We start from the raw sequence: 17,554 nt of genomic DNA on the forward strand, positions 1-17,554 counted from the left end.
TTAGAATTTTATTCAAGTTTTGAGGCCAAATTCCTGATAATTTTTAAACAGTGATCTCTTCCCATGCATCTTACTACTGAGGTCATCTTACCTGATGATTGGACAGCATAGAGGCAAATCTATACTGGTCTTTCAATCTGGAACATTCTCAAATTCTGTTGGAGCTTCCATTTCTTTGACATGACCTTAAGAGGTTCCCCAGACTCTTCTGAAGGCAGAGAAAACCTGTTTGCATATAAATAGCCTAACACACTGCTCTCAGTCCTATAACCATGAACAGGACACTACCATCTCTTTGGATTCCCAGTCACTCAAAAGGGCAAAGTAGAAAACAGAGTTGCTGGTCTAGTGAGAAATTTATAGGTTATGGAGATTCTCAGTTTGAGAGGATTTCTAACTTAAGTGGGGAAAATACCAACTCAAACTATCCTTTTTTGGCTTAAAAATAATTTCTATTATTTAGTTTTTGGAGTAGATAATATATTCATATGATTCAAAACTAAGAAAAATTAAAAAGAAAATTTCATTTGTAGAAGTCTCACTCCCCACTTCTGTTTTTAAACAGCTTCTTTTGAAGTATAAATGATGCACAAGCATCCCTTGTTGATAATGCAGGCTTGGCTCCAGAGCATTGTAATGAAGTTACAGTAAAGCAAGTCACACTCATTTATTGGTTTCCCAGTGCATATAAAAGTTATGTTTACACTATAATGTAGGCCATTAAGTGTGCAGAAGCATTATACTTAAAAACAACCAATGTACTTACCTAAATTTAATATTGCTAAAAATGCTAATCATCATCTGAGCCTTTAGGGATTGTAATCTTTTTGTGGTGGAGGCTCTAGTCTCCATGTTGATGGCTGCTGACTGATCTGGGCGGTGGTTGCGGAAGATTGGGTACCACATCTATTAACTCTTCCTTTCATCAAAGATTTCTCCATATTACACATTAGATGCCCAATAAAACTTCTTTTTTTTTAAAAAAATGTTTTTTATTGATTTTACACAGAGGAAGGGAGAGGTAGAAACATCAATGATGAAAGTCATTGATTGGCTGCCTCCTGCACGCCCCCTGCTGGGGGATACACCCTAACGCAGAATCAAATAGTGACCACCTGTTTCATAGGTCCAAGCTCAACCACTGAGCCATGCCAGCTGGGCCAGTAAAACTTTTTATTTTTTTAATTTATCTTTATTGTTGAAAGTATTACAGAAGTCCCCTTTTTCTCCCCATTAATCCCCTCCACCCCGCATCTGCCCCACCCCTGGGCCTTCTGCATACTATTGTCTGTGTCCATGGGTTATGTATTTATGCATATAATTTCTTTGAGTAATCTCTCCCCACTCACTCCCAACCTGCCTTCTCTCTCAGATTCCTCAGTCTGTTCAATGCTTCTATGTCTCTGGATCTATTTTATCAGTTTATTTTGTTCATTATATTCCACATATGAGTGAGATCATGTGGTACTTGTCTTTCTCTGACTGGCTTATTTTGCTTAGCATAATACTGTCCGGTTCCATCCATGATGTCCCAAAGGGTAAGAGATCCTTTTTTACAGCTGCATAGTATTCCATGGTGTAAATGTCCCACTGCTTTTTTATCCACTCACCTACTGATGGCCTCTTGGGCTGTTTCCAGATCTTAGCTATTGTAAGTTGCGCTGCTATGAACGTGGGGTACATAAGTTCTTTCTGATTGGTCTTTTGGGTTTCTTAGGATATGTTCCTAGAAGTGGGATCACTGGCTCAAATGGCAGTTCCATATTTAATTTTTTGAGGAAACTCCATACTGTCTTCCATAGTGGCTGCCCCAGTCTGCAATCCCACCAGCAGTGAACTAGGCTTCCCTTTTCTCCACATCCTCGCCAGCAGTGTCCTTTGTTGATTTCTTGATGGGAGCCATTCTGACAGGTGTGAGGTGATAACTCATTGTCATTTTAATTTGCATCTCTCTGATGATTAGTGACTTTGAGCGTATTTTCATATGTCTCTTGGCCATCTGTATGCCCTCTTTGGAGAAGTGTCTATTTAGGTCCTTTGCCCATTGTTTAATTGGATTGTTTGTCTTCCTTTTGTTAAATTGTATGAGTTCCTTATATATTTTGTTTGGTTTTGTTTTTTAAATTTATCTTTATTGTTGCGAGTATTACAGGTATCCCATTTTTCCCCCCCAATTGATCCCCTGGACTTCGCTCCCACCCCCTTCCCAGGCCTTCACCCCGTTATTAACTGTGTCCATGGGTTATGCATATAACTTCTTTGGTTAACCTCTTCCCACCCTCCACCTTCCTTTCCCTCTATCCTCTGAAATTTGATCATCTGTTGCATGCATCAATGTCTCTGGATCTATTTAGGTCATCAGAGTCTTTTGTTCATTAGCTTCTTAAAGAAGACCCTTCAACTTTTCCTGTAGTGCCGGTCTGGTGGTGAACTCCTTTAGCTTTTTCTTATCTGTGAAGCTCTTTATTTGACCTTCAATTCTAAATGATAGCTTTGCTGGGTAGAGCAATCTTGGTTGTAGTTCCATGTTTTTCATCACTTTGAATATTTCTTGCCACTCCCTTCTGGCCTGCAAAGTTTCTGTTGAGAAATCAGCTGACAGTTGTGTGGTGCGTCCTTCTAGGTAACTAACTGCTTTTCTCTTGCTGCTTTTAAGATTCTCTCTTTGTCTCTAAACTTTGGCATTTTAATTGTGATGTGTCTTGCTGTGGGCCTCTTTGGGTTCCTCTTGTTTGGGACCCTCTGTGCTTCCTGGACTTGTAAGCCTATTTCTTTCCCCAGGTAGGGGAAGTTTTCTGTAATTATTTTTTCAAATAGGTTTTCAATTCCTTGGTTTCTTTCTTCCCTTTCTGGCACCCCAATAATACGAATGTTGGGCCTCTTGAAGTTGTCCCAGAGGCTCCTTATACTGTTTTCGTATTTCTGGATTCTTTTTTCTTTGCTCTTCTGGTTGGGTGTTTTTTGTTTCCTCGTGTTCCAAATTGCTGATTTGATTCTCAGCGTCCTCTACTCTACTGTTGATTCCATGTAAATTAGTCTTCATTTCAGTTCCTGTAGCTTTCATTTCAAATTGGTACTTTATTATGTTATCGATTTTCTCAGTTATTTCTCTAATAGTCTGCTTAAACATCCTTATAAACAAAATTCTGAACTCTGTATCTGTTAGCTTGCTTGGATCTATTTCATTTAGTTCCTCTTCTAGAGATTTCTTCTGTTCTTTCCTTTGTGACATGTTTCTTTGCCTCCACATTTTGGCTGCTTCCAGGTGTTTGTTTCTATATATTAGGTAGAGCTGCTGTGTCTTCTGGAATTTGTAGAGTGGCTTTGTATAGTAGGTGTCCTGTAGGGTCCAGTGGCTCAGCCTCCCCAGTCACCTGAGCTGGGCCTTCTAGGTGCTCCCCTGTGTGGGCTGTGTGCACTGTCCTGTTGTAGTTGAGTCTTGATTGCTGTTGGCATCCCTGAGAGGAACTGACCCCCAGGCCAATCAGCTGTGAGGACCAGCTGCAACTACAGCCAGAGAGCTGCTGTGCTGGAGACACCCCTATGGATCAGGATTTACTTCAGTGGAGCTTTGGTGTTCACCAAGTGCGCCCCGTGAGTGTCACTTGTGGATGTGGTAGGGTTGTAATCCAGCGTGGTCGAGTATGACCACCAGGTGCACTGTCTCTGGGGCCTCCTAGGAGGTGCAAAGTCAGTGCCAGTGCCTTGCCCAGGGCCACCCAGCATGAGCTACACAGCAAACCCTAATTGGCTGCTACTTGTGCTGAGCTTTGCATTGTCCAGAAGAGGCCAAGCTATGAGCCAATGCAGCTGCCGCTAGTGCCAGGCCTGGGGCCACTTATCAAGTCCTAAGGGGCTCACTGCTGCTTGTTTGAGAGATTTTAGGAAAGTCCTAAGCATGAGGCTCAAGAGGTCACTTGCATAGAAAAGCCACTGGAAATGGCCTGGATGAGCTGCAGGTGGGGAGGGGAGGGGCCAAAGGTGGGAGTCAGGTGCTGGAGATTCAAATATGGCGCCTGCCTGCCAGCTGTGTGCAGGGAGGACTTGCCAAAGGAGCCATGGCCTCTGCCAGCTCTTCTTCCTGGAAGGTAGCTGCCCCTCCACCTCTCACCGGGATTTCAGACAGGTTAGTTCCTCCCAAGTGTCCCAGGTTCCTTTCAAGCTACTGCCCGGCGCTGGGGCTCAGAGGGAGCGCGTCTGAGTGAGTCTGTGCTCAGGCCCTTTAGACGAGCTCCCTGGGGTCCTGCAGCCTCTGCTACTCTTAGCGACAGTCCCTGCTGGTTTCACAGCCCGAAGTTGTGGGGACTCCTCTTCCCGGCCCTGGAGCCTTGGGCTGGGGGCCTGCTGTGGGGCTGGGACCCCTCCTCCAGGAAACCCCCACCGCAGAGATTCCCTCCTGGGTTTCAACCGCGGCACCGGGTGTGGGCCTGTGGCCGGGTCTCCAGGATTCAACCCCGATCCGCCCGCGTCTGCGTCCCTCCTACCACTCTTGGTGCTTCTTCAGTTCCCTGATTGTAGGGCTTCTGTTCACCCAGATTTCAGGAGGTTCTGAGTGATGGTGGTTCTGTATTTTAGTTGTAATTTTGATGTGGTTGTGGGAGGCGGCAGGTGCAACTGTTACCTACGGCGCCATCTTGTTTCTCCCTATGTTTTGGATATTAACCCTTTATCAGATGTGTCATTGGCAAATATGTTCTCCCATATAGTGGGCTCCCTTTTTGTTTTGTTGATGGTTTCTTTTGCTGTGCAGAAGCTTTTTATTTTGATGTAGTCCCATTTGTTTATTTTCTCCTTTGCTTCTCTTGCCCTAGGAGATGTGTCAGCTAACATATTGCTACAGGAGATGTCTGAGATTTTACTGTCTATGTTTTCTTTTAGGATTTTTATGGTTTTGCATCTTACATTTAAGTCTTTTATCCATTTTGAGTTTACCTTTGTGTATGGTGTAAGGTGGTGGTCTAGTTTCATTTTTTTGCATGTACCTGTCCAGTTTTCCCAACACCATTCATTGAAGAGACTGTCTTTACTCCATTGTATGCTCTTGCCTCCTTTGTCCAATATTAATTGAGTGTAATGGCTTGGGTTGATTTCTGGTTTCTCTGTACTTTTCCACTGATCTATATGTCTGGTCTTGTGCCAGTACCAGGCTGTTTTGATTACCGTGGTTTTGTAGTATACCTTGATATCTGGTATTGTTATCCCTCCAACTTTGTTCTTCCTTCTCAAGATTGCAGTGGCTGTTTGGGGTCTTTTTTGGTTCCATATACATTTTTGAAGTGTTTGTTCTAGATCTGTGAAATATGCCATTGGTATTTTAATAGGGGTTACATTGAAATTATAGATTGCTTTGGGTAGCATGGACATTTTAATGATGTTAATTCTTTCGCTCCATCAACACGGTATATTCTTCCATTAGTTTATATCTTCCTCTATCTCTTTTTGCAACGTCCTGTAGTTTTCCTAATACAGGCCTTTTACCTCCTTGGTTAAGTTTATTCCTAAGTATCTTAATTTTTTTGTTGCAGTGGTAAATGGGGTTTTTTTTAGTTTCTTTTTCTGAGAGGTCATTATTGGTATATAAAAATGCCATCGATTTCTGGGTGTTAATTTTGTATCCTGCTACCTTGCCACATTTATTTATTAAATCTAGTAGTTTTTTTGGTGGAGTGTTTTGGATTTTCTATGTACAATATCACGTCATGTGCAAATAATGACAGTTTTATGTCATCCTTTCCAATTTGGATGCCATTTATGTTTTCTTGTTTGATTGCTGTGGCTAGGACTTCCAGTACTATGTTGAATAAGAGGAGTGAAAGTGCACACCCCTGTCTTGTTCCTGTTCTTTGGGGAAATGCTTTTAGTTTTTGCCCATTGAGTATGATGTTGGCTGCAGGTTTGTCACATATGGCTTTTATTATGTTGAGGTATGATCCCTCTATGCCCACTTTCCTGAGAGTTTTTATAAAAAATGGGTGCTGGATTTTGTCCAATACTTTTTCTGCATCTATTGCTATGATCATATGATTTTTTTTTTCATTTTGTTTGTGATATACCACATTTATTGATTTGTGAATATTATACCAGCCTTGCATCCCTGGAATAAATCCCACTTGGTCATGATATGATCTTTGTAATGTATTGTTGGATCCAATTTGCTAAGATTTTGATGAGGATTTTAGCGTCTATACTTCTCAGGGATATGGGCCTGTAGTTTCTTTGTAGTGTTTTTATCTGGTTTTGGGATGGGCTAATGCTGGCGTCATAAAAAGAGTTTGGAAGTTTTCCTTCCTCTTGGATTTTTTGGAATAGTTTGAAGAGGATAGGTGTTAGTTCTTAGAATGTTTGGTAAAATTCCCTTGTGAAGCCGTCCGGACCAAGGCTTTTGTGTGCTAGGAGTTTTTTTTCTTTTATTACTGCTTTAACTTCATCAGCAGTTATTGGCCTATTCAGATTTCCTGACTCTTCCTAATTGGGTTTTGGAAGGTTGTATTTTTCTAAGAATTTGTCCAGGTTGTCCAGCTTGGCATATAGTTGGTTCGTAGTATTTTCTTACAATTCTTTGTATTTCTTTTGAGACAGTTGTTACTTCACCTCTTTCGTTTCTGATATTGTTATTTTGGGTTCTCTCTCTTTGTTTCTTGATGAGTCTGGCTTAAAGTTCATCAATCTTGTTTATCTTTTCAAAGTACCAGCACTCGGTTTCATTGATCTTTTGTATTGTTGTGTGTGTTTTTTCAGTCTCTGTGTCATTTATTTCTGCTCTGATCTTTATTTCCTTCCTTCTACTTGTTCTGGGCTTTTTCTGTTGTTCTCTTTCTAAGCCTTTAAATTGTAGCGTTAGATAGTTTAGTAGAAGTTTTTCTTGTTTTTTGAAGTAGACCTGTAGGAACTTCCCTCTCAGGACTAATTTCATTGTGTCCCATAGATTCGGGGTTGCTATATGTTCATTTTCATTTGTTTCCAGGAACTGTTTGATTTCTTCCTTGATCTCTTTGGTAACCCATTCATTGTTTAAAAACATGCTATTTAGCCTCCATGTGTTTTTTAGTGCTTTTATTGTAGTTGATTTCTAATTTCATGCCATTGTGGTCCGAGAAGATGCTTGATATGATTTTTATCTTCTTGTAGAGACTTGTTTTGTGTCCTAACATGTGGTCTATCTTTGAGAATGTCCTGTGTGCACTTGAGAAGAATGTATATTCTGTAGCTGTGGAATGCTCTCTGTCAATTAAATCCATCTGATGTAGTGTGTCATTTAGGGTCACTGTTTCCTTGCTGATTTTTTATCTGGAAGATCTATCCAGTGAAGTCAGTGGGATGTTAAAGTCCCCTACTGTGACTGTATTGCTCTCGATCTCTCCCTTAAAGTCCTCCAGAAGTTTTTTATAAATGTAGGTGCTCCTATATTGGGTACATATATGTTTATCAGGGTTATATCCTCTTGTTGGATCGATCCCTTTAGTATTATGTAGTGACCTTTCTTATCTCTTGTTATGGTCTTCATTTTGAAGTCTTTTTTGTCCAATGTGAGTATTGCTACCCCAACTTTATTTTTGTTTCCATTTGTATGGAAACTTTTTTTTTTATCTCTTCACTGTCATCCTGTGTGAGTCTTTTGTTCTGAGGTGGGTCTCTTGTAGACAGCATTGGGTCATATTTTCTTATCCACTCAGCTACCCTATGCCTTTTGATTGGAGCATTTAATCTATTTACATTTAAGGTTATTATTGATAGGTACTTCTCATTTTTTGCAGTGCTGGTTTGGTGGTGATAAAATCCTTTAGCCTTTTTTTTGTCTGGGAAGCTCTTTATTTCACCATCTATTTTGAATGATAGCATTCCTGGATAGAGTAGTCTTGGCTTCATATCCTTGTTTTGCATTACCTTGAATACTTCATGCCATTCCCGTCTGGCCTGTGGAGTTTCTGATGAGAAATCAGCTGACAGCCTTATGGGCACTCCTTTGTAGGTAACAGATTGCTTTTCTTTTCCAACTTTAAGATCCTCTCTTTGTCCTGAATTTTTGGCATTTTAATTATGATGTGTCTGGGCACAGTCCTTTTTGGGTTCTTCTTGCTTGGAACTCTCTGTGCCTCCTGAACTTGTGTGACTTTTTCCTTCACCGGGTTAGGGAAGTTTTCTGCTATTATTTCTTCAAACAAATTCTCTAACCCTTCCTTATTCTCTTCCCCTTCCAGGACTCCTATGATGCCAATATTACAGGTTGTTTTTTGGTCCATAGCTCCCTTCTTTTTGTATCTCTGATTGAGTCATTTTTTCTACCCTGTCTTCTAATTTGCTGATCTGATCCTCAGCTTCCTCTAATCTGCTGTTTATTCCTTCCAATGTATTCTTTATTTCTGTTACATCATCCTTCATAGTTTCTATCTTTTCTCATGCCGTTGAGCATCCTTACAATCAGTATTCTGAACTATATCTGATAGATTGCTTATCTCCATTTCACTTAGCTCTTGTTCTGGAGACTTCCCTTCTTTCATTTGGGGCTTGTTTTTTTGTCCCCCATTTTGGCTGCCTATTTAGGTTTGTTTCTGTGTATCTGGTAGATCTTTTAGGACTCTCAGTCTTTTTGAAGGGTCTCTGTTGCAGGCCAATGTCAGATGCTCTTTGTGACTGGCCTTGAGTACCATATTTGGAGCTATCAACTCACGGCTTGTGGTTCCCTCTGCTGGGGCTGGGTGTGTTTGAACAAGACCAAGATGCACACCAAAGGCTGCTTTTCCAAGGCCCTGTTCTAGAAGCAGATCAGGCAAAGACTGAAAGCTCCCAGAGGTCCACCTCTGCCTGCAGGCTGATTATTCTTAGTTTCTTAATGAGCCTCTGGCTGTAAAGCACAGCAAGGCACAAACTCCACAGGGTGGGGCGAGAGTTTTTCCAGTGGGTGGGGAAATTGCTTCCCCCACTGGGCAGAAGCTGCCTAGCAAAGCATGCCTGAGAAAGATGTCTTTTGCAGTATGGGGGAATGACTCAGCACAGGAATCCAGATGGCTGCCCTCTGAGCTACATCTCCAGTGCCTGAAATCCCAGATTCTCCTCAGACCACTCTAGTCTACTCTGCCCTCCACCTGCTGGAGCCCAAGGTGAGTGGCTCCACACAAAACTTTGTGTATTGGCCCTTTCAGAAGGTGCCTGCATTTCCAGTCATCTCTCCCTGGCAGACGGAAACCCTGCTGTTTTTCGCAGCCAGGTGTTATTGGGGCACCATTCTCAGTTCTGATGCTCTTGGTTGGAAAGCCCAGCCTGGGGTTTAGGCCCCAGAGTTCACAGCGGGAACCCCCACAGCTGAGATATTCCTCCAGACCTTTAGCTGCTGCCTGTGTAAAACTTGCCAGCCCTCTTGCACCTCTGTGCTTCCTGCCAGTCTCTATGCGGTCTCCACTTTTCCTCTTTGGTTATGAGGATGCTCCCCAGTTAGTATCCAGTTGATTATTCAGTTGATTATATTTTAGCTGTAATTCCAGTTTGGTCCTGGGAGTGTGTCAGTGTAGCTTCCACTCAATCTTCCGCCATCCAGTAAAACTTCCTTTAAAGTTGGAGTTAATCCTCTCAACCCTGCCATTGCTTTACCGACTTAAGTTTATGAATCTCTACTGTCTTCCTTAAAGTCTGACCACCTTTTCTTAGTCATCCTCCCTCACATGCCGTACTCCATCCCTGCCTTTATTTCTCACCACCTGAGGACCCCACAGTTCCTTTAGAAACCTTGCAGGCCTAAATTCTTACGTCATATATACAACTGTGAAATAACCCAACCTAAAAGTTTTTTAAAAGATTGTATTTTCCAGAGATTTTACTAAATCATTTTATTTTTTAAACAAAAATATACATTAAATCTCAGATTTACAGAATGTAGAAATAATTTACCCAAAGCAATTTGCATTTTTAAATTGTTAATATTGCACCCAGCAACATAAGTCTTTGACACATTTGAATTGTCGACCTTTCCCACAATTCACAAGACGGGAGAGAAATCTGAAACAGAATTACACAAGCTAACTTTTCTTTCCACACACACACAAAAACAACTTAAAATTTTTTTTATTTACAAGATAAAGAAAAGTTGTAAACTTTCAAAAATTTTCTTCCATAAAGAGCCATACATTCTTTTATCATACCTAGAAAATGAACTATGTACATGCTGAGATTTCCTGATAGGAATTCAGTGGGACAGATATTGTGAACGTTTGCAGCCTAAAGAACAGAAATATTGAAAAACACTTCTGCATGTTTACTAAAACAGGGAAACCGTGTGAACGACATAGAATGAGAAGAGTTTCTGGAAAAATAACCTTTGCCTCTCAGTCTTAGAAATGTAGCTACCAGCAGCCTTTTCTCTTAAGATCTGACAAGTGAAAAAGAATGAGGTCTCTGTTCAAGTCTCTTATAAAATACTTTGCATATAGGCAGGCACAACGTTTGCTTTTCAAAAGAAAGCTTTGCAAAATATTCTGCAATGTATCACTGATATCCTCAGTTTTTAAAAACTTTTTTTAAAAGCCCATAAATATTTAAATGATTTTTTTTTTTTAAATGAAAGTAGGGAACAAACTCACCTGGTACTACAGGAAGTGGCTATAGTAATATGGGAGAGTAATAGTAAAGGTATGTAGTGTGCTCTTTTAACCTCGTAGTAAACCAAAACAGACTGGAATCTTGTACTTACGAAATTTGAAGTAGTTTTCCTTGATTGAACTGAATTATTAAACCAGTTTGAGAGCATGAAGCCATTAGCCCATGGACAACTCTGAAAAAGCCACGGACCACTGAGCTCCAGGTGAACATTCAGGAATCTGCTGTCATTACCATCATAAATGAAAGAGCTTTGTTAAAAGGTAGCCTATAGGAAAAAAAACAGCCTCTGGGAAATTCATGTGGATGATCCCAGACTGAATAATTGAATTCTGATTTTATAATGCAATATCATTTGAATTGAAATACAAGACGTTTTCTAATTCTGTTGTCCTAGATTGAGATGGGGTTACAAAGTTCCCTTTGAATCCTAATGAACTTAAATAGTTGAACAATAGGACTTTTAAAAAGGAATTCTTGGCTTTGCTATTGCTTAATAGTCCAACCCAAGTAGTTTGTCATCAAGATTATGTCTTCAAAGGCCTTGTGACAAGTTCAATTTTTAAAACTAGTCCTGAGAATTTCATAAAAAAATAGACGTTTCCTTTGGGTGATTGTTTCGCTTCGGGCCAGTTTGAGGCCCGCGCATCAGCTCTCCACAGTTCGCCTGTATTCTGCCGTCCCATCGGCGATGATTGCGTCCAGCGGTGCGCGCTTCTTGCGGATGCTGCGCCCGGTGGAGATGAGGTCTGCGTAGCCCCGCTGGTGGGAGAAGGCATAGGCCGAGCGCCTGGACGACACAGCGCGACGGAACGGCCTCCGCTTCCACTGCTCTTCTGCTTTTAATCGTTTGCGGTGCTTCTGAATCTACAGAGGGAGAGATGGGACAAGGCTAAAAGGACTGGCTGATGGAATGGAGATGAAGGCCTGTGATGGCAGAAGAAGCTTGGCCACAAGGATGGGGACAGGAGCTAACATTAATGGGGCACCTATTCCAGGCTTTCCCACACCATGTTGAGGCTCACGTCATCGCCCTCACTTTACAGATGAGGAAATGGAGAGAGGGAGAGGGAAATGGGTTATGTGAGGTTTCCAAGGCCTCAGAGCTAGAAGATGGGGAATCTAAGCTCCTAAGGTCCTGTTCTTTCTAATTTCTAAATCAGACCAGTTCAGTTTCAGGAGAAAATTCTTTCCGTTGTTTCTACTCTGTACATTTGTCAGTGGAAAAGGGATATCCATTGGTTACTGCAGGTTGCCTACAGGTCCCCCATCCTTCAGCTGCCTTCTTTCTGGGATGTGAACACCACTTCCAGGACTGGGACTGATTGATTTCCCTTGCTCAGTACTAGGCCAGGAATGAGCATGTGACCTAATTCTGGCCAGTAAGACTGGAGGGAAGTGTGTTGGGCCTTTCCATGCTAAGCTCCCAGGCTCCTAAGGGAAAGTGATAGAGTAATCCCCTGGATATTGACAAGTCAGGATGAAATGTTGGGAACTGCTCTAGAGCCATCCTCCCACTTCAAGATGAAACTAATAATGAAGATAGCAGAAGGGAGAGATGGAAAAACCCCTAGTACTTTTTGATGACATTAAGTTGCTCATCAATAGAGCCTGAAGCCTGCTAATTACTATGTGAGTTGAGGTGATACATTATTGTTCAGCCAGTTTTCTGTTACTTGTATCTCAAAGGATCCAGCTGCAAGGTCACATTTTTCTTTGAAGAAAAAAAAAACCCAACCCAACCTATTTGCATGGCAGAATGTTAATAGTGTAATTGTTAAATTGAGAGGATACATGGGTGTTCTATACTATTCTCCCCTTTATGTTTGATAATTTTTGTAACAAAGAGGAAGCAAACAAAAATGCCAACCCCAAAAGACTTATTTGCAAGATGGAGTTAAAGAAAGAAAAATAGTCATGAAAAATATTCATACCAAACTCCCCAAAAGCTTAGAATTGTGCAGGAAAGCTGTTTTGGGGAAATTCTCTTTTGATTTCTGTGCTGGGCAGTCAGAGCCAGGAGAAAGACTATTTTTTCTATACCTTATCACTTTCTGATGGCCAAATGGTCATGGACAAGAAACGGATGGCAACGACGGGCAGTAAGCACACAGCAACGGTCAAAATGATGGTCAACCAAATGTAGGGCTGTCTTAGAGCATTTGAAGCTGTGCCTGTAAGAAATGTGGAGGAGTCACAGGGGTCCTTTCATCCTAAGGGCATAGGTTCTGTCCCATAGTCCATAATTGCATTCTCTGTTGTGAAGTTTTACAACCAGATTACCCTCCCAAAACATCCTATCACTGCTCATGCATCAACATTTTAAAATCTGATTAAGCAAAGCAAAAGTTGGAAGGCAAGTTTGCACAAGGCAAATGTGCATAACTGAACAAATAAAGAAAAAATTGCATTTGTTGATCGCGTATTGATTAAAAATGCAGAATTAGGCAATCTGAATTTTTTCAGGAGTTTAAAGTAGCACTTTCTAATTTATAGTTTTGGTGTGACACTCTAAATATTAACAGGCACTGCCATTTGTGTGCTAGGCTAGGTGTTTGATACAGATCAGGCTGTGTAATCAGTTCTGAGAAATGAGTATTACCCTCTTTGCTATGTAAGGAAATTGAGTTCCTGGAGAAGTACTTTGCTTCTGAATTAAGACTCACATCTGACAGACGAGAGCCAGATGTTTCCCACTGCAGTTTGACTTCAAGTTGTCAGAGGAAGTAACAGTTCACTTCCATAATATAATAAGGTCACAACATTTTCTACACTAAGTTTCTAAAACTAATGATTTTTGCCTAGCCGGGCGTGGCTCAGTGGTTGAGTGTCGACCTGGGATCCAGGCGATCAGAGTTTGATTCCCGGTCAGGGCACATGCTCGGGTTTCGGGCTCTATCAGTGACTCTCTCATCATTGATGTTTCTATCTCTCTCACTCCCTCTCCTTTCCTCTCTCGGAAATCAATAAAGATATATTTTTAAAAATAAATAAATAAAAATAATGATTTTTTTAAAAAATTTATTTTTTATTGAATTTATTGGGGTGGCATTGGTTAATAAAATTATATAGGTATCGTATTTTTTAAATGTGAATTTTACACCAATAAATGTGTCTGAGTTTAAAAACCACTCCCTATGGGGATAGTCTAAGTCACTGGGCACTAAAATTTTAAGAGTCACTAAAGAAAAATGTCTTAAAAAAATGATCTCTCTCCCGGCCAGGCGTGGCTCGGCGGTTGAGCGTCGACCTAGGATCCAGGCGATCAGGGTTCGATTCCTGGTTAGGGCACATGCCCGGGTTGCAGGCTTGATCCCCAGTCAAGGGCGTGCAGGAGGCAGCTGATCAATGACTCATCATTGATGTTTCTATCTCTGTCCCTCTCCCTTCCTCTCTATGAAATCAATAAAGATATATTAAAAAAAAAAAAACTCAACCCCAAGAAGAAAAGGGTTACCACAGCATCTGTCTTTTATAGTCCAACAACTGGTCGTAAAAAAAAAGAAACTAATCTTTTACAGGAAAACAAGTCTATGGGGAATTTTTTTGGCCATTGTAAATCCTAGCTACTATATTCAAAATAAGTTCATAATTCCCAATTCATGATATTATAATATTTATGATACTTATCAACTCAAATTCATCCTAGCATTTGTCAGTGTGTAATATTTTATACAGTTGTAAACTATTGGTTTTTTTGTAACTGTACTGCTCTGCATACACATTTCCAGTGATGTCGCCCACTTTTGAGTTCTGGAAATCTATCATAGGGGATTCGTACTTTGATTAACTAAATTGATATTCTTAGGCCTTCAGGTTATTTTCATTTTTAAAAAACATTTAGAAATGTTGTGGTACAATCTTTGTACAGATTATCTTTTCAAAATTTGGTGTGTTGTACTTAGAGTATTTTCCCCAAGTGGAAATATTGGTCAATGTGCAAAAATTGTATAGTTCATTATGTTTTTCAAGGTAGTGTTTTGGAACAATTAAACTGTACTGTAGTGCTACCAGCAATCCATGTATTCTCAATTTCCCAATAAGCTACCAATATTAGGTTTTATAAGAGGGGGAGCTTTTATCTAACTTAAAAGGTACACAATTATAGCTTAAGTTTATTTAATTTGCTTTCCTCCCACCACATTACCACCCAGCCCACCACCATCATTCAATTTCTACTCAGGACATTAACTTTCACTTGCAATCATTTACAGTCTGTGTTTTTACTCACCCAGAAGTTATATCAGAGTCTAATGATATTTTTCTGTACATTTACTTTTGGAATTTAGAAAATACCAACCTGTAAATTGAAATGCAGATGGAAAGAGAACATGTATTCCAGCACTATGAAAGTCAAACATGATGCCAAAATAAAGTGCAATGCTTCCAAAAATTGAAAAAGCATTCACAAAAGTCCAATAAGAAGTATCCAAGCCAATCTGTTGGAAAACCAGAGAAAAACAGAGCACTCACTTTGGAGAATTAGCAAGAAATAAAGGATCTAAGGATTCTGAAAACAGAATTGGGCAGTTTAGGCATGATTTGGCTGGAATACTGAACAATCGAACTATCTCTGGCTCAAGCAAGAAGTAGTGAATGTGCTTGGTTATAAGGGGTGAAAACAGCATTCATATTTTGTAAAGTGGCAGAGGCTCAGTTGGAGGGAGGGAGCCAGCTGGACATGCACACTGATCTATGTACAGAAATACAGGTACCAACAGATGTTGAAAACAGGTGACCAAAACCACATACCTGGAAATTAACTGTTATCACAAGAGCAGAGGCAATTGTGACAGCAAAAGATTGGTAGTCTGAAGGCGCCTCTCCATCCTGTCCCACGGTTTGTAGATAAGCTCCCAGAGGTATGAAGAAGAGGATCATTGATGTTAAGACCCCATGCAGTAAGCTTACAAAGAATCTCTTATAGTTGAATAGTAAGTCTCTTTGTCCCACTACATATAATCCAGGGAATCGGAGGCTCAGTTTGTCACTCACATCCTTAAGGGGAAAACACAAGAAGAGTTGTGTACTGTCCATCAAGAACCAAAGAACTCAGAAATACAACTTACATGTCACAAAGTTACTTAATAAATTGAATTAGAGGCAGGGGGAAAGATTTGTTGTTCCACTTATTTACGCATTCATTGGTTGCTGCTTTGTATGTGCCCTGACTGGAAATCCAGCCCGCAACCTTGGCATATGGAGACGGCGCTCTGACCAACTGAGCTACCTGGCTAGGACACACAGTTTCAACTTGGGTTTTATGAAGGCAAAAACTAAACAAGATAAGTCATGAATAGTTTCACTGTACAGAGATCAACATCATTACTTTAGTCCAAGGAAGTATGTTATTTTGCTATTTATGGAAAGAAAGCAAATTAGTAATGTCAAAAAACGTAGGGAGGCTATCTTTACCTCCTCAGAGAATATATTGTTTCTAATTCTTTGGGAAAGTAGTTCATTCCAAATTATTCTTTTTATTCATTAAAGCACTTTCTCTAAGAATTACTACTAGATAGAATGTGTACTAATTTGGGAATTACATAAGTTTTGGAAAGTGTTTATTTAAAAATAAGTTGTTATAGAGACATATTATACTGCCAGGTGTATTATCAAGAAAGTCTTGATATCCAAAGGAAGATTATCAACTCCTATCAATGAATTCAACCCAGGCACAGAACTCCTCTTTTCTTACTATTCAACAGGAAGCACAGTATCCACTCTTCGCTCGACAACAGAATAGGGTTTACTCAGAACCAAGTGAAAACCGAAAGAATGCATTACAACACTCGCTTTGACCTCCTCTAAGGGGCATTCAGAGTGTCCTGGTCAGCACAAGGCTCCTACCTGGTCGAGCAGCCCCATGAGGAGCACGGGCAGGCTGGAGTACAGCACGTTGTAGAGGGTGATGAACCAGTCTTCATATGCAGTCTGCGGGGAGATTACAGAGCGTGTCACCAAGAACCACTGGCAGCCTAGTCGACGTGCATTCACCTGCTCTGTCAAAGCAGGGAGATCCCCCGGCTGAGTGGGACTTCTGCCCTAGTAAACTCCCCTCATCTACACTCGCAGAAGGTATGAGTCTGTTTCTATGTAATGGACAAAATAAAAAACCATTCCACAGAAACGAATTTTCTCCTTAAATAAGTGGGGGGATGTACCCCAACAAGTTTTTGGGAAAGGAGTCTATTTGAATAAAGCTGGAAATCAAGTCAGTGTTCAAATCCTTTTTATGTCCCTTAATGAATTAGAATACATAATAACCTGTTCAAAAGCACATAAGTACCATTCAAATTCTTTTATCTTGCAAGTCCAGCATTGCCACTCAAACATTTTGTAAAACAATGCTTCTGAAAGGGGTAAGTAAGGCTGTGCACACACCCATCCTCAGGGCGGGAAGGAGGAAACAGGCTTACTCAGCACCAGCAGTTAAATACAGTCCTGCACGGAAACAGGAAGAAGGCCCCAGCCCTGCTCAAGGTCACTCCTGGCCCTGGTTTCTGAGGCTGTTCTGATGCTGTGACACAGCATCAAAGAGGTTTGGACAATCACAGACACTGAGGTTCATTTTTTACTAATAATATTGAACTACTGTATCACCATTTTAACATACTACATATGCCCACCATTCCAGTTTCAGCAAAAACTAAAAAAATCCAGCAACAAATGGGGACCTGATAATAGATCTATGATCATCTAAAATTTACATAATCCCTCTAGCCTTGGTCTCAATATAATTTTACACTTAGAAAGTTGAACAATTTGTTATCATTGTTCTTTAATGGCAAGGTAACTTAGAAAAGCATTTAAGGTCACGGTAAAGACACAAAAAAGCCAACAGACCAGGAACAAACTCTGCCCTTTTAAAGGCCAAATAAAACATTGTTAAAGCACCAGAAACATTTTAGGAAAGTAATCTATCTTGATCTGTGCCTCAGCTGTTAAGAAACAGAACACCAGAAACTGC

The 17,554-nt window shown here is 40.5% G+C and overlaps 1 protein-coding gene and 1 long non-coding RNA gene across 3 annotated transcripts in view; one reads left to right on the forward strand and one right to left on the reverse strand.

Moving 5' to 3' along the window:
• The window catches only part of LOC148092789 (uncharacterized), a 61,477-nt gene that overhangs the window by 3,080 nt on the left and 40,843 nt on the right, over nt 1-17,554 (forward strand). Inside the window, exon 2 of the long non-coding RNA XR_015714834.1 lies at nt 8,972-9,098. This is a non-coding gene — a long non-coding RNA (uncharacterized LOC148092789). The remainder of the gene's footprint in view (nt 1-8,971; nt 9,099-17,554) is intronic.
• Nucleotides 9,783-17,554, reverse strand: part of ATP8B1 (ATPase phospholipid transporting 8B1) — a 53,511-nt gene continuing 45,739 nt past the window's right edge. For both annotated transcript variants that reach the window (XM_016223519.2, XM_087819120.1), the window contains 5 exons: nt 16,435-16,518; nt 15,340-15,585; nt 14,888-15,026; nt 12,631-12,761; nt 9,783-11,454 (listed from right to left, as the gene is read on the reverse strand). In XM_016223519.2, coding sequence (XP_016079005.1) covers nt 11,236-11,454; nt 12,631-12,761; nt 14,888-15,026; nt 15,340-15,585; nt 16,435-16,518 — 819 coding nt within the window. In that variant the 3' untranslated portion in view covers nt 9,783-11,235. The remainder of the gene's footprint in view (nt 11,455-12,630; nt 12,762-14,887; nt 15,027-15,339; nt 15,586-16,434; nt 16,519-17,554) is intronic.

The sequence above is a fragment of the Miniopterus natalensis genome, chromosome 7 (genome assembly GCF_054644295.1).
Source record: "Miniopterus natalensis isolate mMinNat1 chromosome 7, mMinNat1.hap1, whole genome shotgun sequence".
Classification (NCBI taxonomy): domain Eukaryota; kingdom Metazoa; phylum Chordata; class Mammalia; order Chiroptera; family Miniopteridae; genus Miniopterus; species Miniopterus natalensis.